This window comes from Saccostrea echinata, unplaced genomic scaffold (assembly GCF_033153115.1).
Source record: "Saccostrea echinata isolate AGI-Se365-2 ecotype Australia unplaced genomic scaffold, CSIRO_AGI_Sech_v1 ptg000009l, whole genome shotgun sequence".
NCBI classification, from domain to species: domain Eukaryota; kingdom Metazoa; phylum Mollusca; class Bivalvia; order Ostreida; family Ostreidae; genus Saccostrea; species Saccostrea echinata.
Window position 1 is genome coordinate 18,094,304 of NW_026889758.1, and position 27,959 is coordinate 18,122,262.

General features: G+C 33.1%; 4 protein-coding genes across 5 annotated transcripts in view; 1 reads left to right on the forward strand and 3 right to left on the reverse strand.

Annotated features, from left to right (window-relative positions):
• Nucleotides 1-2,103: 2,103 nt before the first annotated feature.
• LOC133183404 (perlucin-like) lies at nucleotides 2,104-4,478 on the reverse strand. The gene is made up of 4 exons (XM_061318366.1): nucleotides 4,390-4,478; nucleotides 4,102-4,192; nucleotides 3,794-4,016; nucleotides 2,104-2,198 (listed from the first exon to the last, which is right to left on the reverse strand). Exons 1-4 carry the CDS (start codon nucleotides 4,390-4,392, stop codon nucleotides 2,168-2,170), a joined length of 348 nt encoding a protein of 115 aa, XP_061174350.1. The 5' UTR covers nucleotides 4,393-4,478; the 3' UTR covers nucleotides 2,104-2,167.
• A 7,887-nt stretch (nucleotides 4,479-12,365) lies between these two features.
• Nucleotides 12,366-24,215, reverse strand: LOC133181934 (uncharacterized). 2 transcript variants are annotated; one of them, XM_061316584.1, is made up of 5 exons: nucleotides 24,043-24,215; nucleotides 23,758-23,812; nucleotides 14,048-14,203; nucleotides 13,195-13,440; nucleotides 12,366-13,009 (listed from the first exon to the last, which is right to left on the reverse strand). In XM_061316584.1, exons 2-5 carry the CDS (start codon nucleotides 23,801-23,803, stop codon nucleotides 12,975-12,977), a joined length of 483 nt encoding a protein of 160 aa, XP_061172568.1. In that variant the 5' UTR covers nucleotides 23,804-23,812; nucleotides 24,043-24,215; the 3' UTR covers nucleotides 12,366-12,974. The 2 variants fall into 2 exon arrangements, with proteins under 2 accessions (XP_061172568.1, XP_061172567.1); XM_061316583.1 differs by lacking the exon at nucleotides 24,043-24,215 and adding an exon at nucleotides 23,910-23,988.
• Nucleotides 24,216-25,665: 1,450 nt separating this feature from the next.
• LOC133182484 (uncharacterized) lies at nucleotides 25,666-27,039 on the forward strand. Its single transcript, XM_061317330.1, has one exon. The coding sequence runs from the start codon at nucleotides 25,666-25,668 to the stop codon at nucleotides 27,037-27,039; it is 1,374 nt and encodes a 457-aa protein (XP_061173314.1).
• A 670-nt stretch (nucleotides 27,040-27,709) lies between these two features.
• LOC133181935 (calmodulin-beta-like) overlaps nucleotides 27,710-27,959 on the reverse strand; it is a 29,351-nt gene continuing 29,101 nt past the window's right edge. The window contains exon 4 of the mRNA XM_061316585.1: nucleotides 27,710-27,806. Coding sequence (XP_061172569.1) covers nucleotides 27,757-27,806 — 50 coding nt within the window. The 3' untranslated portion in view covers nucleotides 27,710-27,756. The remainder of the gene's footprint in view (nucleotides 27,807-27,959) is intronic.

Consider the following 27,959-nt stretch of genomic DNA (forward strand, 5'->3'; position numbering starts at 1 on the left):
TGAATAGTGACTATATACAAAAAATAGGTACATGTTAATTTTGTATCAGATGATTTCGAATTTCTCGATCTTAGCTCTTCTCAGTGGCTTTACAGTCAATGAGCTGCGAATAGGCTTTTCTGAAACTTATGAATGAATGTTCATTTTCATATTATGACAAATTGTGGTGATGAGTTTTAGTTTGTTAACTGTCATAGTCCGATGTCAAACATTGTATAAAGTTGATTCATACAACTTTTAAAATAAACCAGGGGCACTGTGAGCAATGAGCCCACAAAATGATAGCCTCCACTGCCATAGGAGATGCACAATGTCACTATGTTATAAAGATTCTGGGAAAGTCTCATTAAAGTTTATTCAGTGTTGTAGGAGGACTTGCGGATAAGAGATGGGTATCCCAATATTATAGGAAAAACGCCAGTGTCCATGTTTTGCCATGAAAAACCCAAAATACGTGTCTCAACAAAACGTAAAATAAAAGGTGCACAATGGCATTATGAAGTAAAGATTTTGTGAAAGACTCATTAAATTTCTTTCAGTAGTCTAGGAAGAGTTGCAGATAAGAGATAGGTGCCCCAAAGCGTAAGGGACAAATGTACGGACGGCCACTCCCACCACTATATATACCCTGGCTTTTCAAGAGGGGGTATAAAAATTGAATATTGGCGCCTTGGAAATATATTTTATAAAGTCGCTTTCCCGTTTTGTATGGTTAAATACTCATATGTCCTACCAGGAAAACTGTGTTATGGTTTGTCATTAAAGAACGTATAGTTGCAAAGCCATAAACGTAACGTGGAAAAATCATCATATTAGTATCATGTGAAATGCTAACGTTTGTTGTTGTAGAGCTATGATACATGGATGAATTATTGTAGAATTACGTATTTTTGTGAGGTCCAAGTTTGTAATTCAGTCACTATGATATAACAAAATAAAAGTTGTAAAAACATTGATCTTCAAATGGCATACGGTTATTCATTATTATTAGGTGGTTGTCAGTGTATTTTATTGATAAAACAGCTTTTGTTTTAAACTGCTTAAACAACGTAAGGAATAAATCCATCTAACATGTGTTTCGTCAATATTTTATATTAAACTCAAGAATTTGTTTATCAGCTACGTATTACAAACTGTATATGACTTGTCTTCATAAATATGGCATGCATTGTCTTACGATGAAAACTTTCGACCAAGATTCTGTAAAAACCTCATTAAATTTTATTCAGTTGTATAGGAGGAGTTGCGGATAAGAGATTGGTGCCCCTTATATTATAGAAAGAATGGTCGTGTTCAGGTTTTACTATGGGAAACCACAAATACCTGTTCCATTGAAAGGAAATATAAAAGGTGTACAATGGTACTATTTTATAAAGATTTTGTAAATATCTCATTAATTTTAGTCAGTGGTATAGGAGGAGTTGCAGAGAACAGATGGGTACCCTCAATGTTAAAGAAAGAATGAAAATATTCATGTTTCGATCAAAATGTAAAGTAGGAGATGCACAATGGCACTATGTGATAAAGTCTTTGTGAAAGTTCCGTTAAAATTTATTCAGTGGTATATGAGGAGTTGCGGATAAGAGATGGGATACCCCAAAGTGTTAAGAACATATGTACGGACGGACACCCCCATCACTATATACCCTGGCTTTTCAATAGGGGTATAATTACATGAAAAAGAGTATCACTACTTGTTTTGTTTTTTCCAAAACAAAGGACTATTTTCAGTTTGAAAGAGAACAAATATGATATAGTATTGTTTGTTTTTTGTTTCATTAATGTCCCTTCAAGAATTTTTCACTCATATTGAGATGCCACTACTTGCCGGTGGAGAGCTGAAAATGTAGACCTGTACTCGGCACTTAAGGCCTTTGAGCACTTAGAGATATTTTTCGAGTCAGCACCTACTGCGACACGGGACTTCGGTTTATACGGTTTCAAACCCACGATGTAAGGGTTAACCTCATACTCTGCGACTCTAGAGTAGATTCACTGACCACTACAGCACGCGGACAACTTGTATTAGTTATTGTCGAAAGAAAGAGCAAGAAATAATGATAATAATACTAAATTCTTGTGTTTATGTTTATGAAGCAAGAATATCAATGACAGTGTTTATTTTTTACAGAAAGTGACAATCAACATTTTCTTTTTTCAAATTCCATCAACCAATGAGTGATCCAATGTCTGTATCCCTGTTAGTCAGATAAAATTGAATTATTTCAAGCAAAGCATTTTTTATCACAAAAATTTAAAAATCTTATTTCTCTTGCAAAAATTTCCAGAATTAAGTAGAAAAGAAATCATTTATAGAGAATGAAACGTTGCATTGGCAGTAAATAAATAAATAAATACACATGTAAATAAACAAACAAAATAAAATAAAATAAATCACCAAAAGTCACGGCAATTATGAACTATTTTACAATCATTTTAATTGCAGCTAGTCTTATTTGATGTAAGGACAATAACACATCACCTGTGTACAAATATATCAAATAAAATATGGAGTAAAGAATTTAATTTCAAATTATAGGATCTATAATAAGATAAAATTTTTGTCGTTTTGTAACAAAAAGGAAGGGAAACTACAGATTACATGTGTTTACGAGAGCAATCCCAAAAAGACATTTATATAACATTCAACCAATACCAAATTTTGTTTTATCAAAATGCTCCTTAAAATAGTGGTTTCTTTAATAAATAAATATTTCAAAGTGATAATTTTATGATGATTTATAAGAAGGCCGATGTGGTCTGTCGACATACGAACAAAATCCGGGATAATTTATGAATGTTACTATTGCAATTGCATTTGCTTCTCTCATAATTTGTAATCGAAGAGTCGGGGGCATATATAGATTTTGCTCTGTCTGTCTGTTTGTCCTCTTGAAAAAACTTTAACCTTGACAATTACTTTGGATTGATTGGTGCTATGGCTTTCATATTATACATGTGTATTTCTTGTGACAAGACCTTTCTTTGGGTACTAACATATTTGATCTCTTGACCTTGGAGTTTGACCCACTTTTGCAAACTTTTACCAAACTTTAACCTTGGCTATAACGTTTGAAAGGTTTGATGCTAGGGCTTCCTACTTCACATGTGTATTTCCTTGATAAGAACTTTCCTTGGGTACAAATATTTTTTACTTGGAGTTTGACCCACTTTTAAAGATCTTAAACCTTGGCCATAAGTTTCGAATGGTTTGAGCCAGGGCTTTCATATTAAATGTGTATTCCTTGTGACAAAACCTTCCCTTGGGTCAAAAAATGCTGAACCTTTGACCTTGGAGTTTGACCTACTTTTGAAAAACTTTTACCTTGGCCATAACTTTCGAACATTTGGTTCTAGGGTTTCATATTTTCATATTTGTATTTCTTGTGACAAGAACTTCCCTTATAAACCAACAATTTTGACCCTTTGACCTACCTTGCACACCTTTAATTTTGACCTTGACCTTGACCTTGATATTTGAACTATTTGTGAAAAAAACTTTTATCTTGGCTTTAATTTTGAATGGTTGGTGTTAGGGCTTGTTTTCACAGGTTTAACAAGACCTTTCTTTGAGTACCACTGTTTATTTTATCTCTTGACGTTGGTGTTCGACTTGCATTTAAGAAACTTAAACCTTCGCCATGAGCTGCCATACTGTGGTATCAATGTTTTCATGAACGTACCTTGTTATCATTTACAATTAAATAACTGCTTTATTTTTGAAACTAAGCAAATCGATGATAGAGAATTTTTACGAATTTTAGACTTGAGAGAAAATCAAATTATAACTCACATCATTTCGCAAATATAACAATGCAGTTTCTCGCAACTCCTGTCGTCCCATTTATAGCTGTGATGAGTATAAGAAGAGCCATCTATCATCAGACAGTTCTCTGTGCCTAAATTATTAGGCCTGCCTACGTCAAAATGGGTATAATTTAGTTTGTCGCCATTCGGCTCCCAAACCCATACACCTTCAATGTTCCAATCGGACGCACCCAGCCACACATTATTACCTTATGTTAGTAAAAACAAACACTATTTAAATAATTGTTGATATGTATTCAGATGAGAAAGACTTACATATACTGTAATACTCACAATTATTTTTATGCATGAGATTAACAATAAATCTGTCCTCTATGTCATTTTCAACGTGTACAAGATGCCCCCCGTGCATCTGGCACATTTTCTGAAGTAAAAAAAGTCACAAAGTATATTAATCACAATGTTGAAGGGAACAAAAATTGACAATGCAAAATTTTGTATAATATTAATCATTAAAAAATGTTTATGCAAGGGTTTTACACGATATATGAATAAAACTAGGTGGGGAATTCCTTTTTCAGAGAAAACAAAATTTCTTTTGTATAATCAATTTATACACACCATGGCATCAAACCACGATATTTGTTCACGGCTGAAATGGTAACAGGAGGAGGAGTGCTTTTCCCATCCTACTGGGCAGCTCCACACAATGCAAACTATATGATACAATTCTGAGAAATTATCGCCAATAATGATTTTAAAAAAAAGATTCATGGGTGCATTTCATCACCAAAATTCAATGTTAAAACATAGTTTATTTTCTCTTCAGAAAACTCATGATATTCATTGAAAAATAAATAATTTGAACTTTGGCTTTTGATGGAAATCTGTAGATGTGTTCTTGGAACCAATGTTCTTCTATGTAATGCAAATGATGTTTTTATAATAAAAATACCTAAGAAAATATTGAACACTGAATAGTCATATCATTAAGAATGAACGTTTGACTTGATCTTGAGCTTGCAATCCCCATATTTATATGTTTTGTCTGAATTCTCCCTTTAGTAAATGTACAGTCTATTCTGTAGTTAAAAAGAAAACAATGTGCCTCGTCACTATCGTTATAAATAAAAATTCTTAAATAAAAAATGTATGTGTCCACTTCTAAGCCTCCTTTGAATCAAACAATTCCAATACGTTGATTCCAGGGTTTTATCAGCCTATTTTGGGAAATGCCATTTTTGGGGAATTGGAAAAAAAATATATTTGATGAAATTGTGAATAATAAAAAATCTTGCTTACATCATGTATTCAGATGTAACGTTAATTCATTTAAAACATTTCAGCATGAACTCTAATTTGGGGAACCAAACAGACAATTAAATATGATCCAACTGCATCATACAAGATCAACTATCAGAATAATAGACTAATAACGCTAAATATGACTTCAGTGAGAATAAAGTAATTATACAACTTAGGGTAGTACATATGTTTATGAGATTCCTATTTAGGTCATATTAGAATCTGTTTCTGGAGATTATAAACCTCCTGCAAAAAATTATATTAAGTTCCATTTTAATATGTAAAAATGCATTGAAAAAATATTTTTCTATCTGAAATAATACCTTCAGTTCTTACTAGTCAATCGTAGATCAAATGAGTAGGTGAAAATAAGTTGATAAATCTATATTATCACACTTTTTTCACAAAAACGGAGGAAATTCGGATTAAAAGTCGGCATTACAGGGTTTTAAAAACATGTTATGGCTGTAGCTTTGCTAAATGGGTTAAACAGAGGAAAATTATATTACATGCAATCTGACAATTTTACTTAGTGTTTTTCCAAGTTAATTAAATATAAAAGCATTGTTCACAATACTGCCAAAATGCGAAAAATTGAACTTATTTTCAATTGTGAATGGGGCCGAATTTCGGCCCCTGAGAAGGCACTGATAAATCCCTGGATCCCGAATAAGTAGAAATAGGTATATAAATTAAGAAAAATATTCGATTATTGTACAAAACTAACATGCTATTGATGAGTGCCTATTTACCGTAACCTTTTTCTTCTTAACTGCAATAATTGATTTCTTTCACCAATAATCTCTTGCGTATAAAGTAAATAAGAAGTTTGTATGCTATAAAATAGGTAAAAGTATAAGACAAAGTGTCACAATATAACGAAGTCCACCTATCAAAGACATTAAAGCTCTAAACTAGTTATTGTTTTAACGGTATACTTCCATTTTTGGTCGAGTAATTTTGTTCATCTTTAAACATGTCAATGTTCTTAGTATTTGTGAACAATAGATTGGTTATTATTTCCAATAGATATGCAATTAAGTCCATATAATTAAAAGGTGTTAACTGTTACTTATAGCAAAAGTTGTGTTAATTATGATTTTAATTGACAGGACAATTTTGCTTACTTTGAAAATAATACATGTATATACTTAACAAATGTGATGCAAACTTGTGATTTGCCACAAGGGCATAGTAAACAAAATTAAATCGTCCCTCTCGAGAATTTTACACTCATACGGAGATGCCACCACTTGCCGGTGGAGGGCTGCAAATTTTAACCCATGCTCGGCACTTAGGGCCATTGAGCAGTGAGGGATCTTTGTCGTACCAACACCTACTGCGACACGGGACCTCGGCTTATACATGACTGATCTCCACGTCCCGCAGTAGATTCTAACCCGCGATGTAAGGATCAACTCCTTACTCCTCGACTCTAGAGCGGAAGCTCTAACCACTGTGCCGCGCGGTCGACCAGTAGCTACGGTAGATTCTTATGATACACGAGAAATTCTTTATCGCACTTTTTCGCAAGAGGCACCACTCAAGAAATAAATTACTCGCTTTTATTCTTTATTGCTTAAATACATGATACAGTGATGCACTTTAAAATGGTAAAATTCTTCGTTTGAATGGTACGTTTGGGTCTCTCTTGTTACATGTACATAAACATTAGAATTGATAAGCATTTGCCGCACTGTTTTAAGACACTCATCTCTCTGAGACTAGCAACGCAAGTCATGCTGAAATTGGGAATTTATGAAGTTTGGAGAGAAAGTGAGAGACGCTCCGTTCCTGTAAAACTCACGTGCACATAAACACATGACTGTATGAATTTGCCATATCTATTGAAATTATCACAACAGGAGTATTGATTGAACACGTGTTTACCCGGTGTTTATATAGACTGCTTATCTGATTGGCTACTTTATTTAAAGAATACCTGTTCAGTAGATTTTCGAGTGAAGCATGTGAGAAAATTTACGACAAATGAATGCCCTCGCTCTCTCTCTCTCTCTCGCTCTCTCTCAGTACAGACTGGCGTTTCCAACTCGCCTATGCAATAAACCGCTTTCTCCTTTTTGAAGAAATGCGCGTGATATTATGTAAAAAAAAATAACGTTCAAAAGAAAGCTCAAAACGTTTTATTCACTGGAAAGTTTTACCACTTTAATGTATTTGTATCATCATTGTAAAAAAAAATATAAACTGTTAAACAGTTCGCTCGAAAATTCCTGTTCTGTCTACGTGCCATTTCTCGATATTAAGTACTAGTGTAAACTAAGGGATCTACTTTAAATAAATTAAATTTATTATGCACCTACTACTTACCTACTTGAACTGCACCAAAAAATAACGTAGAATAAATTACAGGCAAATAATCCACCATAATGTTTCAATATAAATACAGAACACATCCAGAGACTTACAAATCTTATCATAACACTGCATAGTGTCAAATGTGATTACTGTGTCGTTTCAAGCAATGAATAAGAAATCAGTTAACTAAAAGTACAGCTAATCCTTACTAAAAGATATGAATGAAACATGAAGACAGCATGTTAATGTTAATTCACAATGTACAGTCCAAATGTGTTAAGAGCTGAAAATATATTACAAATTCCGGAATCTTAAATATTATTTCAGAATTCATATTAATACATGTACCTAAGAAAGTTTTATTTCAAAGAAGATACAAATTGCTTTTATCTCATATTGGAATGAAATATATGGAGATAACGAACAGTATTCAAGCTCAAAAATCCATTAAACAATACAAATTTTGGAGCAGAGCAAACACAAACCTCTAAACATCAGAGGTGGGATCAGGTGCCATGGAGGAGTAAGCATCTCCTGCCGACGGTCACACCCGCCGTGTGCTCCTTGTCATGATCGGGAAATAATGGAAAAATCCGTAGAACTTACGGATTAACGACTTTAAACGAGACTGCTGATATTCTTGCTTCATCAACTTGTTTGTCAATAACTTGCCTCGTTTTAGAAATTGTTCATACGTACAGCATGCTCTTGCGTATCGAATCAACTGAGAGATATAAACCCCGTATGCAGGTGATAAAGGTATATTGCTGCATAAGAAAGGGAAATTGATGATTGAAAAGTCATCACGTTTATCATAAAAGTTTGGTTGTTAGATTACCATTAACGTCTTTTTTCTAGTAAAATATCCAAATATGAAAGAGATGTGTCAGACTCTGTGGTATCTTTTATTTCATGCTCACTGGGAAATAGAATGGAAAGAACCATTGTTAATTAACAATACGTCATCGATATATCTAAATGTCGATTTGAAGGCCACAGCAAGTGTTTTTACTTTTCACGTATAAGATTTTGAACAAATTCTGCTTCATACGAATACAAAAATAGGTCTGCTAATAACGGGGCGCAATTGGTACCCATGGGAATTCCAATAGATTGTTGGAAAACCTGGTCTCCAAAAACCACATAGATATTGTCAATAAGAAACTCGTGCATCTTTTAATATTAACTTCAGATTACTTGTGTGTACAATCGGAATGTTTAGAATAATTTTGCAAATGACCATTGGTAAGGTAAGTAAATTTACGAGTTCCATTTTTGTTGAAAAAGCAGCTGTCAATGATATAAAAAAATCTGGACTTTAATTTATCGTGGGGAATGGTTGTATATATATAGTTGAAAAGTCGTAAGTTGATTTTGGTAAAATTTTGTGATTTCAAATTTTCCAAAAGTTCCTTGGAATTTTTAAGTATCCACATCTGATTTACACCATTCTCTAAAATATTGTTGCAATACTCCTGAAGCTTCTCCTTCACTACTGTTAATATTTTAGTGAGGAGTGAAGAAAGAGGCTTGGTAGAACAATTACTGGAACCCGCTATGTATCTTTGTAAGGATTTTTATGAAGTTTCGAAATCCAATATAGATATGGTAATTCAAATTGATGTTGGTTGTTGGTAATATTAAAAATATTCAACACTGACATATGATTTTGAAGAATTTCCTCCTTAGAAAGGGAGCTATGGGTATAAGTTTGATTAACACTTGTTGAATTAAATCCCAGTTCCTTTAAAATACAATTTATATAATGAACCTTTCAAACAAAGACAATGTTGTTACCCGCTTTGTCAGCAGGGACGAGCACATACTGATCGTGTAATCTATTGAATTTTTTTCTTGACTTCTAAATTACTGAACACAGAAGAATAGCTGGTTTTCATTTAGTCCCTCGGTCGCTTAATGCGAGATTTTAACATACATCCGATACATATAATTTATTCTGACAACGTGTCAATGTCTTCTTTTTCATGTTTGGCCCATCGCCTGGCGTAATCTTAACAGAATCCAAATATTTATGAAATTTTGACACCAGTTAAAAGATCATGGTTCCCTAAATTTTGGCCTTTTTAGAATTTATGATTTAAGGTCCTCATTTTTAATTAAATTTACGTCACCAGTAATAATGTCCAGCAGGACCATAGTCAATCTAGATATCGATGTGATTTTTTATAAGCTTTAGAAGCAGCCTCCGTTTAAAAGAGAAAGCTTTTTTTCGATTAATTGTATAACTTTTTTAATTCTGATTTTCTCGGTGGAATTGTCTTAATCTGAACACGTCATTCTTCTTCCCAAGCACTTCCAAATAGGAGGTGGGTCATCCGAAATGTTTTCATTATATTTTTCAAGACAACCACTCAACAGAATTTTAAAAGATACCAAATTGAAATGATGTTTTCATTTTGAGATTTGTATCGTCTTTGAAAAAATTTTTCTTAGGTATTAATGTGAATACGATAGTGTTTCCGTTTTGTGTATCATAAGAATCTACCGGTTTGCACACATTTGATCATTGAGTATAGAACAATAGGTGTGAAATATGTTTTGATAGCAATTATAGTCTGATCTCCATCTGGGATCTACCTGGAATTACCTGTTTTGCACACATTTTTTCAATACCTGAAATTCAAATTAGTTCAAAACGGGAACAAACCGTTGGGAGGGATGAATATTTGCTAACATAAGAATTTTTGGGAAATACAACTGAATATCACTCGAGTTAATAATAAGGTAGTCCCGGTTTGTTCCCGGTAATATATGTAATATATGTTTTAGGTACTATGGGAAGACAACCCTTACTTATCAAATGTATATATTCTCAAACAAGAGTTTTTCCTCTCTAATACAGGGTTTGGGTCAATTACTTTCAAAAGTAATCGATTACAATTACTTTGGATTTTAAAAGTAATCTATAACAAGCTGATTACTTCCAATTTTTAAAAGTAATTGATTACATTAGATTACTTTTCCTTCATGTAACCATTATTACTTTTGATTACTTAAGTTTTAAAAAGATTTTTTCTAGTTATTCGTTTAATGTTCATACAAGTATAGTTATCGTATGGTATTTTATTATTAAAATTATAATTTTAACGGAAATTTGGGTGTTCATGTTCATAGATCTATGCTTTATTTTTTTTTAATTTGATCATCTGAATTCTGTCCCATATATTTTAAAAATAGGAAAAAGAAGAAAGCTCTTTTCTATTAATTAAATTAAATACATGTATACATGTACTTATTGTTGAAATATGAAAATTCAATGGAAATTTGTTGTGTGTTGACAGATGGTGAACCTTTGAATTTAAACTTCTAATTGTCATAGGTTTTTAAAAGAATTAACACTTTGTTTGCTCTAATAGTTCACTATCTTTATTACCCAAACTAACTCAGAGCACCTTTAATTTTCTACTTATTCTTAACATTTTTAAATAAAACAAAGTTGTGATATGTAGTAATACCCATCTTAGTAAAAAATCAGTTGCGTAAAGATTTCTAGCACTCAAATCAGCTCAGTACGTATTCCACAGGTAAATTAGATATTCTTCTTCAAGTCAAATAAATTTAAAACCGAGTTGGTAAAGACATGCATCTAACATAAGGTCACAGTAAATTGCAAAACATTTTGAAAATACTCAATGCTTGGTCATTGGACACGATTTTAAAGATACCTGAAGACAACAAGCCCAATGATCATGAAATAAATTTCAATCACCTATAAAATATTTATTACTTGTGAACTGAAACTCTTAATTTGCTGACAACAGAAGTTTGATGATGCTAGGTTTAAGCTTTTGACTTCAGGTTAAGATGTTTCATGATCCTAGAGCCAGAAGATATGAATATAACTTTATAGGCAAATTTCTAGACTGAAAAATATCTCAACAATTGTAATCATAAAAGTAATTTAAAAGTAAGCATGATTACAAGACCTTTATCAGATTCATTGATTCAATAAGGAATACTTGTAATCAGAAAAATGGATGAATACCGATCACTCATCATTATACAGCAAACTGTAATCGATTACAGCTGATCAGAATTACTGATTACGATTATCCAATCCCTGCTCTAATATAGACTAAATAAAGTTGAAACCTCCAGATTTTGCTAAGCAATTATAACACATTAAAATAGTTTGAAAGAAAAAAAAATGTGTGCATTTTACTTTCAAATATGTGCAGAATTTATTCAAAAACTTTAACATGAGAAGACGAAAACACTTGCTTTGGCCTTTAACTCCACATTTAGATATATTCACATTTTATTAATTAACAATGGTTACTTCCATTCATTTGTCTATATCATATGACTATAGACGATAAGGACCAACTAACAACTTAACTGTATGACAAACAAGATGACTTCAGCTTTTCCATCGTTAACTTTCCTTTTTTTTATGTAGTAATATTCCGCTCTGACCTGTGTGTGGTTTTACATCTCCCAACTTATTCGATACTTAAGAGCATGCTTCGAGTACGATCAATTCTTAAACTTTCGTAGCCAACTGACAGATAAGTGAGTGTTACAGGGTTTCAACAACCTCATTTGAAGACAGCATTTCGTATATTCTTTGGTCATTATGATGACCTTGTTAGCCAATATATCCTATCATTATGTCACATGACGGACATATTTTTGCTTTTATACTAAATTTGATTACTGGATATTCTGTCTACCTGGTCATTACTTAGGTATCATGGCGGGTGTACACGGTCAACAGGGTATGCTCACCCCTCTTAGACACCTGATCCCACCAGTACCTACTTGATTTAATCATCAAGTAGAAAACCTTAAATGCTGAATAACACCCCCACCCCCCCCCCCCCAAAAAAAAAAAAATAAAAAAAAAATACGAAAGTACAAGTTGTTTTAATAATTTAATTATTATATTTGTTCTCCTATAATTTGCATATAATTTGTTACTGTTTCAGAGAAACGTCGTAAAAAATTGAAAGTATATACCAAGAAATTCTAACCAGGATTGATAAGTTTGATCAAATAAAAATTTGTAAAATGTATGTTAAATTTTAGCTAAAATGGCCGTTGTAATATTGTAAATCAATAAATTCTACTATGCGCAAAGAAAAAAATAATGTAGCAATGAAACAAATCTCAAATGAAATGCCAAAAAGAAGGTTTTTGTAAAGAAAGTTTGCGTATGTGTAGATATTAATACTGATTAAAGTTTGTTAGAGACGTTTATGCAAGTAGACACACAGGTATTCCGAACCCACTAGAAAGAACACTTCAAAACTTAAAGTATGGTCATAAATTTCTAACCAAAGTATCATAAATCATAGTGATAATCGCATTGTTGACTTTACTTTAACAGCTATTTCTATACATTATATCAAACAAAGAGACATAATTAACGACATGACTAAATCTCGTAATTAATTAAATCTTACTACAGCTACTCACAACTAGTTTATGATTTTATAAGTATTTACACTTTAAAATGACATATAAGTATTAATATGAAGGAATTCAAATGTTTATAGCTGCATCGTTTTGAAAGACAATTTGGTTTTTATATCACAAAACAAATATCGTATTTCGTCTACTCATGTTCCATGCGGGTACATGACATCCACATACTCTGAAAAAAATATTCAAGCAATAATATTAAAATAGAGTAGTTATAAATTAATTTCTTATTTGAGTGATTTGAAAATTGCCATCAAGAGCAGTATAATAATAACCCTTAAAATTATGCCTAATAAGAAGAATTGATTCGCAAAAATAAATCTAGTAAGGATTTCTATAACAATATTGTTTACAAACCATCGTAGTCTATTTTGCCGTCTTTGTTCTTGTCAGCCTTCTCCATCATTTCGTCCACCTCTTGGTCTGTCAGTGTCTCCCCCATCTTTGTCAGAACCTCTCTTAACTCCTCCTTTGATATAAATCCATCTCCATTGATATCCAGAACTCGAAAAGCTTTCTTTAAATCATGCTTGATATCATCGGGCTTTTTGTAAGATCGTTTAATGAAAGTATGGAATTCTTCAAATTCTATTGTACCATTACCTGGAAAATGGTTACTTGAGTACAAATCTGATTCATCGGCAACAACATGTATATAAAAGACAAAACAATATGTAGTTATCTTCATTCATATTGAACTTAAACCAACTTAAAAAACAAACAAACAAACAAAAAATGTATCGTATTTCACGACCATAAGAGCTATTTTCTTGATTACATTTTTATTTGTGGTGCATTTATGGGATTAATATTATATTATATAACATAATTTGATATCATTGATAATTTTTCTGTAAATTGTGAAGTATCCATGGACATATCATGATGACATTTAGGAACAAGGAAATGGTCTATCCTGTAGAATTGTTATTAGGTATGTCATTGTTAACAAAAAGGTCTACCTTTTAGTAGGTTTCTTGTACAAGGCAACATATATACACATTCAAGACTTATGAATGTATACAGAAAAAGTTTCATTCCCTCAAAAAAGATTTTAATTTCAAAATGTAATCATTTTTAATATCAATTATGAAAAGACTTCATTTTTGCTTTAAACACTAAATGCTTTCGTATGAGAATAAATTTTTGACCATTCAAAATTATTATAATAAACAGAAAGTCTACAAGAGACTACAGGCTAGATACAGACCATCATTGTCCACCTCGGAAATCATGTCGGTTACTTCTTTCATTGTAGGATTCAGACCAAGCATGCGTAGTGCGCTTCCAAGTTCTAAAGCATCTATCTTTCCGTTTTTGTCTCTGTCAAATTCATCGAATACACTCTTTGCCTCATTTGCCAAAGCTGCAAGGAACATTTATACCCAGTATACATGTATATCACAGATTCATTTTCTCTTAATTTTCATTTTAATCCACATGATATTTGAATACATTTTGGGATCATAAGTAATTAAGCTTAGGACATTCACATTTTTTTTTGAAAACTCAACAACACCAAAACGTATGACCTTTGCACTCTATACAACCATTCCTATCAAAAAATTTTAAACTAGGCTTTTTTGATATCTTAGACAACTGCGTATTCAATAAAAATGGAACTCTCGGAAATTTTCCAATCTTTTGATTGGCCATCAACAAAATTACTCTGCTAAAAATTACTCTAATTCTATTCACAAGTACTCGGAAGTTGCTATAAAAAGGATGCTGGAGTTCGTCATTGACAACATCTGTGCAGTCTTTGGAGACCAGGTGTTCGATCAAACTGTTGGAAATTCGAAAAGAACCAATTGTGCTCCTTTATTATCCGACCTGATTTTATATTACTATGAAGCAGAATTTATTCTAAAACTGCAACATGAGAAGAAGAAAACACTTGCGGTGGCCTTCAACTCCACAATCAGATATATCGACGACGTTTTATCAATTAACAGTATAGTTACTTCCATTCATATGCCGACTCGATATATCCAAGTGAATTCAAAATGAGACACCCCCGAGTCTATCACATCTGTTTTTACTGACTACAGACGATAAAGACCAGCTAACAACTAAAGTGTATGACAAGCGAGATGACTTCAGCTTTCCCATCGTCAACTTTCCTTATTTATGTAGTAATATTCCGCTCTCACCTGCATATGGTGTTTATGTCTCCCAACATATTCGATATTCAGTAGCATACTCTGAGTACGATCAGTTCTGAAACCTTAGAAGGCTACTAATAGAAAAGTTGATATTATAAGGTATCTAGTTTAAAATCAGCATTTCGTAAATTCTTTGGTAGTTATGACCTTGTTAGCAAATATATCCTTTCACTGTGTCATATTTTGACGGACATATTTCATATAAATTGTTAGGCCTTTGTTTTTGTGTTGAATTGACTGCGGACTGATCCGTCTGCCTGGACAATGCATGAGGCTCGCGGCGGGTGTTGGCGGTTGACAAGGGATGCTTACTTCTCCTAAGCACCTTATCTCACCTCTGGAATTTCCGGTGGTCAGTGTTTTCCCTGTTTACAGATTGGTATTGTTTGTAGATTTTTTTTCTTCTTAGATCGATCACTGTTCGTTATCTTCACCTTTTGCAATAATGGAATAACTTTATCTGTGGAAGATGTCGGTGCTAACATAAATAGAAAAACTGACCTAATACAGATGGTGGTGCTAACATAAATGGAAACAAACTTACCTGTGGCAGATGGTGGTGCTAACATAAATGAAAACTAGATGCTGTCATGAGACAGTAATACCCGCACTAAGGTGTTTGCCTCTAAATGCACACTCCTTCATATTGGGCTTACCAAGGAAAAAGTCCAAATAATTCTATAATTTACACAGTACATGTATTCGTCAAATCGAGCATAAAATGCTCAGGTGACCATGTGACCCATGAACCTCTTATACGCATTTCATCTACTTAATTCATTACCAGTCTGAAATATCAGAATTTAATTAATGTTGTAAATTAGGTTTTAATAAAAAGGGGGGGGGGATATAAATTTTTGGCCCATAATTGGAACTTTTTAAATTTATCTTCTCAACAACAAATAATATTATTTTAGTACAAAGCGTTTTTGATGAATTTATCAAAATGTGCAAACTTTTTTTAGTATTTGATTAGGCAAAAACCTCCTTGAAAAGCCATACCCAATCAATTTATATGTGCCCCCCCCCTCCCCCCAATACACACACACACACACAATTTGCCTGTTTTTGGAAATAGGCCTAGATGGCAAAGTTATGTTAAAACATCGTTTGTTATGATAATTTAAAATTTGTTCTTGTACTGTACATGTATGTGAACACCTTTTTGAAAATTTCTACATCACATTGGGCTTGCGTCACCCTACCAGTACTAGTACTAGTTTTACCATTATCATTTTTACACCCAAACTCAATAAATTGGTGCAATTCAAGATATTTTTTCTTCAAAAATCGACTTTTGATTATCCATCTGCTAATAACATTTTCGGATAGATCAACATATCAAGTTTGTATACCCAAAGATTTTTCAAGTTAAGTTCATTGGTTAAGAAATTACGTCAATTTGAAATAAAGGTGTATTGTTGATCAGTATTTGCTGAGAAACAAGCGTTACGTATCATATAGTAGTTTTCCTTTAAGATTTTAGGATGAAATAATATAGATTGTAATAAATCCTCAATGTCAAAAGCAAATCAGTCTATTTAATTTCGTGATAAGACAAAAAAGGTCAACTGTCATAATGTATTTTATGAATTGATGCAGTCAAATTGTCGTATTATATTTTTTTCTTCAAATGAATTTGACATATCTCTAAAATTTTATATTTCAAATATGCCTCAAGAAAAATCAAAACTGCCCAGCGCAAATGGGGGTTCTAAATGAATAGAGGATCCATTTATAGAAATGTTAAATAAAATGTTGTTCATGAATTGTGATCTTGTTCTTATTTACACTTTCAAATGCAACAACGTTCGTATGTAACGAATGTTTCATGAGAAGTAATATTTACTGTTTTTAAGATTAATTCCAACAAAATGGACCAATTCATGAGATGTAATTTCTGCTCTACTTGTGCCATGGTATTGAAAATGTCAAAAGAAATCATAATTTGAACTGCATCATATATATCATCGTGTCATATTTTCCTTGAACTGTACTATATGTACAAACGGATAAGAGATATATGTAAAATTGTCTGTATAGACGTTTTAACAGAACCTAAAATAATGTAAATAACAATTTTTCTGATGACTTTTAGCTTGAAATCATTTAACCATCAATGGAAACTTCCTTCGTATTTCTGCTTGGGTCAATGCCATAGTTCAACTAAAATGAAATGCTGAAACGTACGTTACTTAACATAAAATGCGAGTTTAACAGTATCAAAATTATAAGAGAGAAACAAAAAACCCTGATGTAGATTCAGTATAGAAACTCAAGCCTTTGTTTAATCAATATCATATGATTCAATCTAAAAATGTCTTTCAAAATAATTTCAATTAGTGTTTTTCTTCAGAATTAATGTGTGTGTTCAATAATGCGTCTCTAGAATCAGTTTATAATAAAATTTATGCAACTTAAGCTTAAAATGATACAAATCAATCTATAAAGTTTACATTCGAACAATTAGTCATGGAAGAAATTCTGTAAATATTGTTGCAATTTTGATATATGATTTGTTAAAAATTTCGTAACATTCGTTACCTTCGGTAACGAATGTTTCAACACCTTTCAAGACTAATAGATGACATTCAGGTGTAGATTGATATTGGTTGCGTAGTTGTTGTCGGTCGTTATATGAATATTAACACTAATTCATTCAATTTGATTCATTGTTATTGCATTCTAGAAAACAAACTCACCAACACTGTCTAGAAAACAAACTCACCAACACTGTCTAGACTTTAGAAAAAAATCATAAAAAGGCAGTACCGTACTCCGGATGTCAAAATTTGAATACTGGCGCAAAATATTGGACTACGTATATGTGCAGAAGATGTTTGAACTCATAAATCATTCTTTTTTAAGAGGTTTGGTAACGAATGTTTCGGTAACGGTTGTTTCATTTAATCATTTTCTCTTAAATAGTAAGCTAACAATAAGACATTGTTAAATCATGGTTGGAGCATGGAATACAGTTGTTGGATAGAAGAAAAAGTATCACATGTTTAACTATGATATCATTCTATTTCATCTATTAAACTAATACAACGAATGTTTCATGCCTATCCATACGCATGTAAAATAGGAAGATAGAATGTAATTTCAAAAAATTGGTAACATATACAAGGCTTTGTAACATTTATTTTTAATTTTCAAGAAGTTTCCTTCAAAATAAAACGTATTCCAATCTTTCAGGCATACAATACCGAATACTCATACTACATTTAATGTCACAGTCCGTTTTTATTTTGTTTCTGGCGACATGGGTATATCAAATCAAAATTTGGTAATATATTTGTGATTATGGTCAATAATTCATTAAAAGCATTTTACAAATAAATGTTTTGAAGACATATGCTATCTAATTTAAGATTCAACTGTTATTTGTACAAAAAATAGCCATTTAAGTGTAATTAGTCGATGTTGGCGACAGTAACGTACGTTTCAAAAACTCACTATATGCCAAATAAAATATCTCAATATGATTTGTTCACTTCATTTTTGTATTTTTGCCATAAAGGTTACATATTCATGCATTCATTCAAAAAGTATTTTCTTTGACATTTCATTATTTTTTTACCCTTAACCCCCAGCGACATCATTTGCACCATTTTATTGAGCTTGAGTGTTTAGATTGCACATGCCATGTGACATGGTGCAGTGTTACATGTATATCAGTGGAAATTAATTCATTTTGTGTTTTAATTGGATTATATTTCATGAAGTTGACAGGACCTATGACAGTCGGTAAGTACAAGTTTAAGTATAGATTGGGGTAAAATAAACCGAAATGCAAATGGTTAGGTTAAAGTTTAAAAAGGATCAAAGATCATCGGCAATCTCCTATGCAGAGTTGTCGTTCGTTTCTCTCTCAGACACTGAATGTATGAGCCGATCGTAGAGAGTGGATCATCGATGCCACAATAGACGAATTTCACATTCTGAAGAGTTATCTCCCGTTGTCGACATTACATTCAGTTACAGGCATAGATCCGAGAATTTTTTTCCGGGGGGGGGGGGGGGGTCCACACCTCGGTCCAAAAAAATTCCAGCCCAGAATTTCCTGAGGAGCAAAAAAAAAAAAAAACAACAAACAAACAAACAAACAAAATAAAAACAATGATGGTGGGGTCCATGTTTTTAAAGGGGGAGGGCATCCAAAGTCATTTTTATTTGCTTCTGTAAATCAGTATATAGTCCTATTTAAATAACTCTGCAAATTCCAGGGGGGGGGGGGGGGGGTTCCAATCTCCCTAGCCGCTCCCTGTCCCTGAAATGACAAATGATCATGCGACTCCTAAATAGTAGAAAATTTTTCCATTTGACTATACATAATTTTGTTTCTTGTGTTATTATGTTATGTACATCTAATGGTTTAAGGTTATGAACCCTTGAGGTCATCCCCACTCTCTTGTTCATAATATGACTACATCAAATTAAATAGAAGTGCATCAATGATAAGATTACTTGACATTTCATTCATGAATTTGGGTCAACCTAGAATTAGGAATGAAAATCATTCAAAGAGATGGACCATTAAACTATTTGTATGTATTCACATTTTTTTTTTATGTCAAACCAAAGTATTAGACTAGTTTGCATACATGAACAAACTGGGGTCTGGGAAGGGGAAGGGGCAAGGGGAAGGAGTTATCTCTTTACGTCTTAATTAATTGTTGAAAATTCCTAAAATGAATGTTAACCTCAAATCCAACTTGTACGTCTTCATTATTTTTAAGTGGTGGTGTCTCCGTATGAGTGAAAAATTCCCAAGAGGGACATTTAACAACAAACAAACATTAATGACTTAAAAAACACAATATACCTGTACATGTTTATTAGTCAATGGATATACTTCTGATCATATCTCTAGTTCTCCCTTAAGAGTTGATTAAGAGTTGAAAAGGTTGTGCATTTTAAAATTCACTAAGCTCTGTGGTTGAATTAGCTATACCAGTTTAGCTTATTTTGCTACTCAAAGCACCTTGATTAACTATTTTTAATCATACTGTTTTCTGAAATGTGAAGTTTTTTCAACATGGATACAAGTCATACCTTTTCAGCTTCTGAAAACAATTAATGCATGAAAAAAAAAACTGCTTTTCAAATACTGTAACTCTTTCCAAGTACTAAATGTGATCATCAGTTTTTAGCTCACTTGAGTTTTTCTGGTTTTCTGATCACATTTTGTTTGTCATCCATCTGTCCGCCTGTAAACTTTTCACATTTTTGTCTTCTTCACTAGAACCGCCGGGCCAATTTCAACCAACCCAGCCACAAAGCATCTTTGGGTAAAGGGGATTCAAGTTTGTTCAAATGAAGGGTCACACCCTCTTTCAAGGGGGGATAATCAAGAATTAGTGAAAATTTGGTGGTATCATTTTAAAAAAGTCTTATCAAGAACCACTGACTGGGCCCAAAAAGTTGAAACTTTCTTTACATAGACAGTGTAGCTTCAAATTTGTTAAAATTATGACCCACTGGGGTAGGATGGGGCCACATATGGGGATCCAATGATTTACATAGAAAAATGCAGGGGATTTTTTCCATCATAAATCTTCTTCTCATGAATAGCAAGGGCATTATTGTCGTCCGTTTTCACAAAAGGGACCTAGGGGACATTAAATCTCATTTGTCTGTCAGTCTGTCCGTTTGTCAGTCTGTCCGTCTGTCACAATAAATTTAACCTTGGTCATAACTTCTGAATAATAAGAGATAGGGATTTCATATTTCACATGTACATTACCTACAAGAACTTTCTAAACATACCATGATTTTTGAACCCATGACCTTGACCTTGAAGTTTGACCTACTTTTCAAAAAATTTAACATTATTTCAAATGATCATTTTGAAAGAGAAAAGATAGGGCGTTCATATTATACATGTATATTACCTGTGACAAGACCTTTCTAAATATATCATGACTTTTGACTCTGTGACATTGACCTTGAAGTTTAACCTACTTTTCAAAAATGTTATATTTCCTTATAACTTTTGATTGAGAAGAGATAGGACTTTTATATTTGACATGTACATTACCTGTAACAAGATGTTTCCAAGCATGCTATGATTTTTTACCCCTTGACCTTGATGTTTTACCTAATTTTCAAAATTTTTAACTTTGGTGATTACTTTTGAATGACATATGATAGGGCGTGCATATTTGAAACAATATGTCATAAATAATGGCATCCCATCCACTAGGACACGGAAAGCAGGGGACCACAATTCTTTGAATTTGCTTGTTAGTCATTTTGATATGGAAACATCCTCATATAGTGTAGATTCAAGTTTTTTATGCCCTGCCATGAATATGGCCGAGGCATATAGTGTTTGTCATGTCCGACTTCAATAAAACGTCATATGCTGATACATACTGATGTAAGCTTTTCAACTGCATCAAAATTTTTGACCTTGAATTTTCCTTTGACCTTGACCTTACTTTTCTTAAATTAGTGTCTAGATCAGTTTTGAATAAACAATTCAAGATATATTTATCAAACTTCATATGCTGATATAATTATACTGCTGAGAGATATCAATTGCATCAACTTTTTTGACCTTGACTTTTCCTTTGACCTTGACCTCACTTTTTTAAATTAGTGTTTAGGCCAAACAAAAAAATATGTGTGGTTCCGGTTACACTTCAAAAAAAATTAGGGTAGGTAGGTAGGGATTTTTTTTTTTTTTTATTTTTTTTTTTTAACAAAATGATTTTCTTAATTTTTTTTTCTAAATAATACCTATCACTGCTTTGCAAAATGGCATTTAGATGTGGTGTGATAATATACTAGTCAATATTGGTAGGGGACACCTACATGCTAGCTTGCTTTGGATTTAACACTATTAAACACTTTCACTATGTTTTGCAAAGAGGCCGTCATTGCTGAAACTAAAACTTAAACTGGAGCCATTGATGGAAATTGGGGGAAATTCCGGAAAAATATGAAAATTGCCAAAAAAAAGTTTAGGGTCGGGGGTATAAAATAGGGAAGGTCGGGTAACCCGAACCACACATATTTTTTTATTTGGCCTTATCTACATTTTAAATAAACCATTTCTGATATTTTTGTTGAACTTCTATGCTAATAGTAAATACATACTGATATAAGTTTTTCAACTGCATCAACATTTTGACCTCAACCTTTCCGTTGACCTTGACCTCTCTTTTCTCAAATAAGTGTTAAGCTCAGTTTTAAATAAATCATTCAAGATATTTTTATCAAACCTAATATGCTGATATGTATTAGTGAGAGCTCTTCCACTGCATCAAAAACTTGAAAATGAAAATTCCGAAACCTTACTGCACATCAACATGACACCACCAACCATCTCCCAAAAAACGATTAGGCTACTGTGTAAAATGTAAGAAGAGTTCTGGGAACCAGGGGTTTTTTGCATAAAAAACGTCATATTTCGACCCTCATTTGACCCCTAGGGTGAAAATGAAAATTCCAAAACCTTACTGCACATCTATAGGACACCACCAACCATCTCCCAGAAGACGATTAGGCTACTGTGTAAAATGTAAGAGGAGTTCAGGGAACCAGGGGCTTTTTGCTTAAAAAACGTCATTTTTTGACCCCCATTTGACCCCCAGGGTGAAAATGAAAATTCCGAAACCTTACTGCACATCTGCAGGACACCACTAACCATCCCCCAAACGATGATTAGGCTACTGTGTAAAATGTAAGAGGAGTTCAGGGAACCAGGGGCTTTTTGCATAAAAAACATCATTTTTCGACCCCCATTTGACCCCCAGGGTGAAAATGAAAATTCCGAAACCTTACTGCACATCTACAGGACACCACCAACCATCTCCCAAAAGATGATTAGGCTACTGTGTAAAATGTAAGAGGAGTTCAGGGAACCAGGGGCTTTTTGCTTAAAAAACGTCATTTTTCGACCCCCATTTGACCCCCAGGGTGAAAATGAAAATTCCGAAACCTTACTGCACATCTACAGGACACCACCAACCATCTCCCAAAAGACGATTAGGCTACTGTGTAAAATGTAAGAGGAGTTCAGGGAACCAGGGGCTTTTTGCATAAAAAACGTCATTTTTCGACCCCCATTTGACCCCCAGGGTGAAAATGAAAATTCCGAAACCTTACTGCACATCTACAGGACACCACCAACCATCTCCCAAAAGACGATTAGGCTACTGTGTAAAATGTAAGAGGAGTTCAGGGAACCAGGGGCTTTTTGCATAAAAAACGTCATTTTTCGACCCCCATTTGACCCCCAGGGTGAAAATGAAAATTCCGAAACTTTACTGCACATCTACATGACACCACCAAACACCTCCCAAAAGATGATTAGGCTACTGTGTAAAATGTAAGAGGAGTTTGAGAAATAAGAGTGTGACAGACGGACGGACGGACAGACAGACGGACGGACAGACATGAGTAACAACAATATACCCGAACTTTCTTTAGAAAGTGCGGGTATAAAAACTTACCTGTAGCAGATGGTGGTGCAAACATAAATAGAAAAAACTTACCTGTAGCAGATGGTGGTGCTAACATAAATGGAAACAAACTTACCTGTGGCAGATGTTGGTGCTAACATAAATGAAAAAACTTACCTGTGGCAGATGGTGGTGCTAACATAAATTGAAAAATTTACCTGTGGAAGATGGTGGTGATAACATAAATGGAAAAAAATTACCTGTGACAGATGGTGTTGATGACATAAATTGTAAAACGTACCTGTGGCAGATGGTGGTGCTACATAAATTGAAAAATTTACCTGTGGCAGAAGGTGGTGCTACACTATCTCGGTGCTCCAGTGACATTATAAATCCCTGAAATAGAAAATTACACACACACTTTATATTTTTACAAGTCAAATAACTATTTTATCTATCATCAAAACTAAACGTTTCAAGGTTATATTCTTACTTCCATTTCCAAATGCAAGTCTTTTACTTAATTAAATCCACCTGTGTAGTGTAGTTTATTCATAATTACTCTGAAACAGCCATGCACTGTGCGCTTCGATTTAAACTTTTACTTTTAGACGATAACAGCTTACCTGATGATGTTCACTTTATATATATCTTTTCTCACACGGTGTTTGGATATCCGATTTACTGTGTCACCTCTCATTGATTCGACCGACGGCTGTTGGATATGTCAGTCAGCCATAGCAGTTTAAAACCCCCTTCAAAGCTATAAATGTCGAGCAATAATACCGGCAGTGTCCATGGACACTGCATATTTTTAAACATTGTATATCTCAAGGACAATGAGTTTGTTTAAATCTGCGTGCTGTTTTTTTTATTTCTATTATTAAATCTTCAGGAGGATCAAAATACTTTAAAATTACATCATTAAACAATCTGTTAATAAGTACGAGTATTTGCACTTGACACTATCAATCTCGTGAAACTATATTGCATGAAATATGACACACTTTTTTTCCTTATGTAGCAGGTATTTTATATCGTCCTTTCTGTGTGATGTTCGTGTCTGCTTAGGTACAATGTAGCTCGGCTGATTAATAAAACACATAGATTTTTTAAAAATTCTTTTAGCAAGAAGTTAGCACGAGAAATACACCTTAGACTAGGAAGAAAAGTCATCAGAAGTTTTTATTTAGGGGCACAAGCATATACTATCTATATTTACTACAGTAATCTGTATATCGGCAAAATTATTGGGGGAGAGTGGGTGCACGGTTCCCCCATGCCCCCGGTTCCTACGGCCATGTTAGTCGTATGCATATTTTATAATAATCTCAGTTGGCTGAAAGGAAACCTACATTATAAATTCGTCGAAATATTTGTTTTTATTGATTGCGTGTGTCTGTATATCTAATCTAACCATAAACATTAGAGACTTAATTTATCTGTATCACACAGTCCAATTTTTGACATCATGATTTCATTGGGACTTCATAAACGTATTAGGAAGTCCAAATACGCCCTATCTGCCAATAAAAGTCGGTGTGTAAATGCATGTCCAATGAAAACAACAAGGATGTCTTAACTTTGTTCAGAGTCCAAACTAAAATTCTCAGATTATGACAGGGTAGAGGAGTTATGTTTTAATTACGCTGTATTGTTGTATATTATTCTCAATTGATTACTTTAACAAACGTAAGTATAAACTTTCTGGTTTTGTTTTACAATTACAATGAAAAAAATGGGTGAGAATAATAATGTTAAAGAATAAAATTGAAAGAAAAGTTTTAGTGGGAAAACATTTGTGACAATAGATACTGATTACTAATAATCCGTATTTAAGATTAAATCATTTAGCAAACAATTATTTTTCAGACCCTTCTTTAATTAACAACATGGCCGCTGGGTCTGATGGTGATGTGCTCTATCTTCGAGAGAATACCTCTGGCCAACATATTGTGCAATGTGGCATATGTCCAAAAGAAAACATGATAGGTGCAAAGTTTTACTGCTATGATTGCAATGAATTCCTCTGCATTAAATGTAAAGATTCTCATTTTCAAAGCCACAACGTTGTAGAATTTATAGGACTTGGCAAATTGAGCCTATATCTGAAGCCATGTAAAAAATGCAACAAGAAATCTTCAGAATTCTGCAGAGATTGTAAGGTGTCACTATGTGAAGTATGTGCGACTCATCTCCAGAGTGGGCACACTAATCATGTTTTAATTAATAAGAAGAATCTTATAGAAATGCGAGAGCAATGTATTGAAAAAATTTCCAATGTTCGACAGAGCATCTCTTACCATTGTCATAATCTTAATGCGGATATAGAGGAAGATGTTCGAAATGTAAAGAACCAAATAAACAAAATGAGGGAAACTGTGGATGAAAATACGGAACGATTGAAAAACATGATAAAAAATGTGAAAAGAGAATCACATGAAGAAATACAATGTCTGGAAAAGACTTTGATGCATGCATTTAATCGCCAAAAAGAAATCCTACATACCCACATGCAATATTTGTATAAAACTATTGGTGAATTTGATGATCTTAAACATTGTACAACCCCCGAATCTGTCATTGAATTCCACGAAAAAATTATATCCAAAACGTTCCACATACCTGATCTAGTCAAACCCGGACTTCCTTCATTCAAGTCTGAACCATCTATAAACACCGAAAGCATTGAAAAGTACATAGGAAAAATCACGAATACTGAACCTTACTTTGAAGAGTTAAGAGTTTGTCAAGACCACAAAATATACTGTGGAACTGAGAAAGAAGCACATTGTATTGGAATAATTATTATAAGCAGTACTCCAAGTCTTCAGGGTTGTCGTCACATATCTCTCGCAGACGATGACTACTTTTGGGTCAGTGATTATTATGGTAATCTTATGCTTGCTGATTTGAATGGGCATGTCTGTAAAATTGAAATCACAAAGGACAAATCTTCAGGTTTTCACACTGTTGCAGCAAATGGGGATTTATTTTGTATCAACGAAAGGAAGAAAGAAGTATTGCGAATGGTTAAAAATGATAAATATGACCCAGAACAGAAAGCATTCATTTCTAATCCGACTTGGAAGCCTGTGAGTATTTATTGTTCTGAATATTCAGGTGATATATTAATTGGATCCTTAAAAGACAAGAGACTTGGAGCAAGGATAACTAGATTTGACAAAGCTGGAAAACAAATTCAACAGATACTTTCTCCAGATTATATTGTTCCCCATTATGTTACTGAAAATTACAATGGGGATATATGTGTCTCAGACTGGAAAAAGTGCGCGGTTATTGTCCACCACAAATGTGGTGATCACCGGTTCACCTACACAGGGTCCCATCCTTATAAGAAATTTTACCCAAGTGGTATCTGCTGTGATCTGCTTCGAAATATATTGGTATACGATGGATACAGTAAATCTGTTCTAATTCTGAGTTGTGATGGAAGATTTCTATCCGCACTCATAAATTTACAACCTGAATGGACCGGGTTTTGGTGGCATACGAGAGGGCTTGCTATAGACAGTCAACACAATCTCTGGGTCGGTGAAAGCCATTCCAATACAATCAAAATTTATTCATACCTCAAGAAAATCCAAGATTCCTCCATCTAATTGTCTGTGTAATTTAAAAGCCAGAAACATTTCAAGAAAAATACTTTTATTTCTTAGCTATAACCCATGATGCTATCATGTATATACTTCTATGAATTACCATTTTTGGACTCGTGCTTACATGTTAGTATAAACGTTGTTTTTTACATGCACAGATGTGTTATTATTTTAAAAGTCACTGTACAACCAGACACGTGCACTTCATTGCTGGAATCTTAGTATCCTTCGATACTGAAAATGTGTCATAATAAAACTGCTTCAGAAATAGCATGAAGCTTTTACCTTAATTTGAATAAACAGTATTATACTCACTCAATCACTCAAAAAAAAAAAATGTTTTATATATATATATATATATATATATATATATATATATATATATATATATATATATATATATATATATATATATATATATATATATGACATTCAAAAAGTGTCATCAACTACAAAACAAATTTATTTTATTTAAACCACATGGATATCAAGCTGAAGCTTGATAGTAACATGTGTAACTCCTTTTATGTCATGTTGAAAGAAAACCTACGGAAGCCCAGTGATTCCAGAATAGGAGAATATTTTATCTTGCGGCCGCCAATTGCTTTTATATGTATCTGACGATGGTGATAAAAGCTGAGTGGCAGCCAACAAATAATATTTAAGCGGCTGCCAAATGAAACACATTGTCGATTTCAGATATTTTTTTTTGTACAAAATCTAATTTGGGTACTTCCCATTTGCATCCATGCACATCACTGCGACATATTCTACAACACAAAAAAGTGTTTAGTTCGAATAGTTAAGTATTGTAAGTATGATCATTAAAAATAATAATGATTCTTTTTCAGTTTAATTTGAAATGAATATTTCTTTGAAATATATTATTTTTATTATTAACTACATCAAATTTGAAATATCTT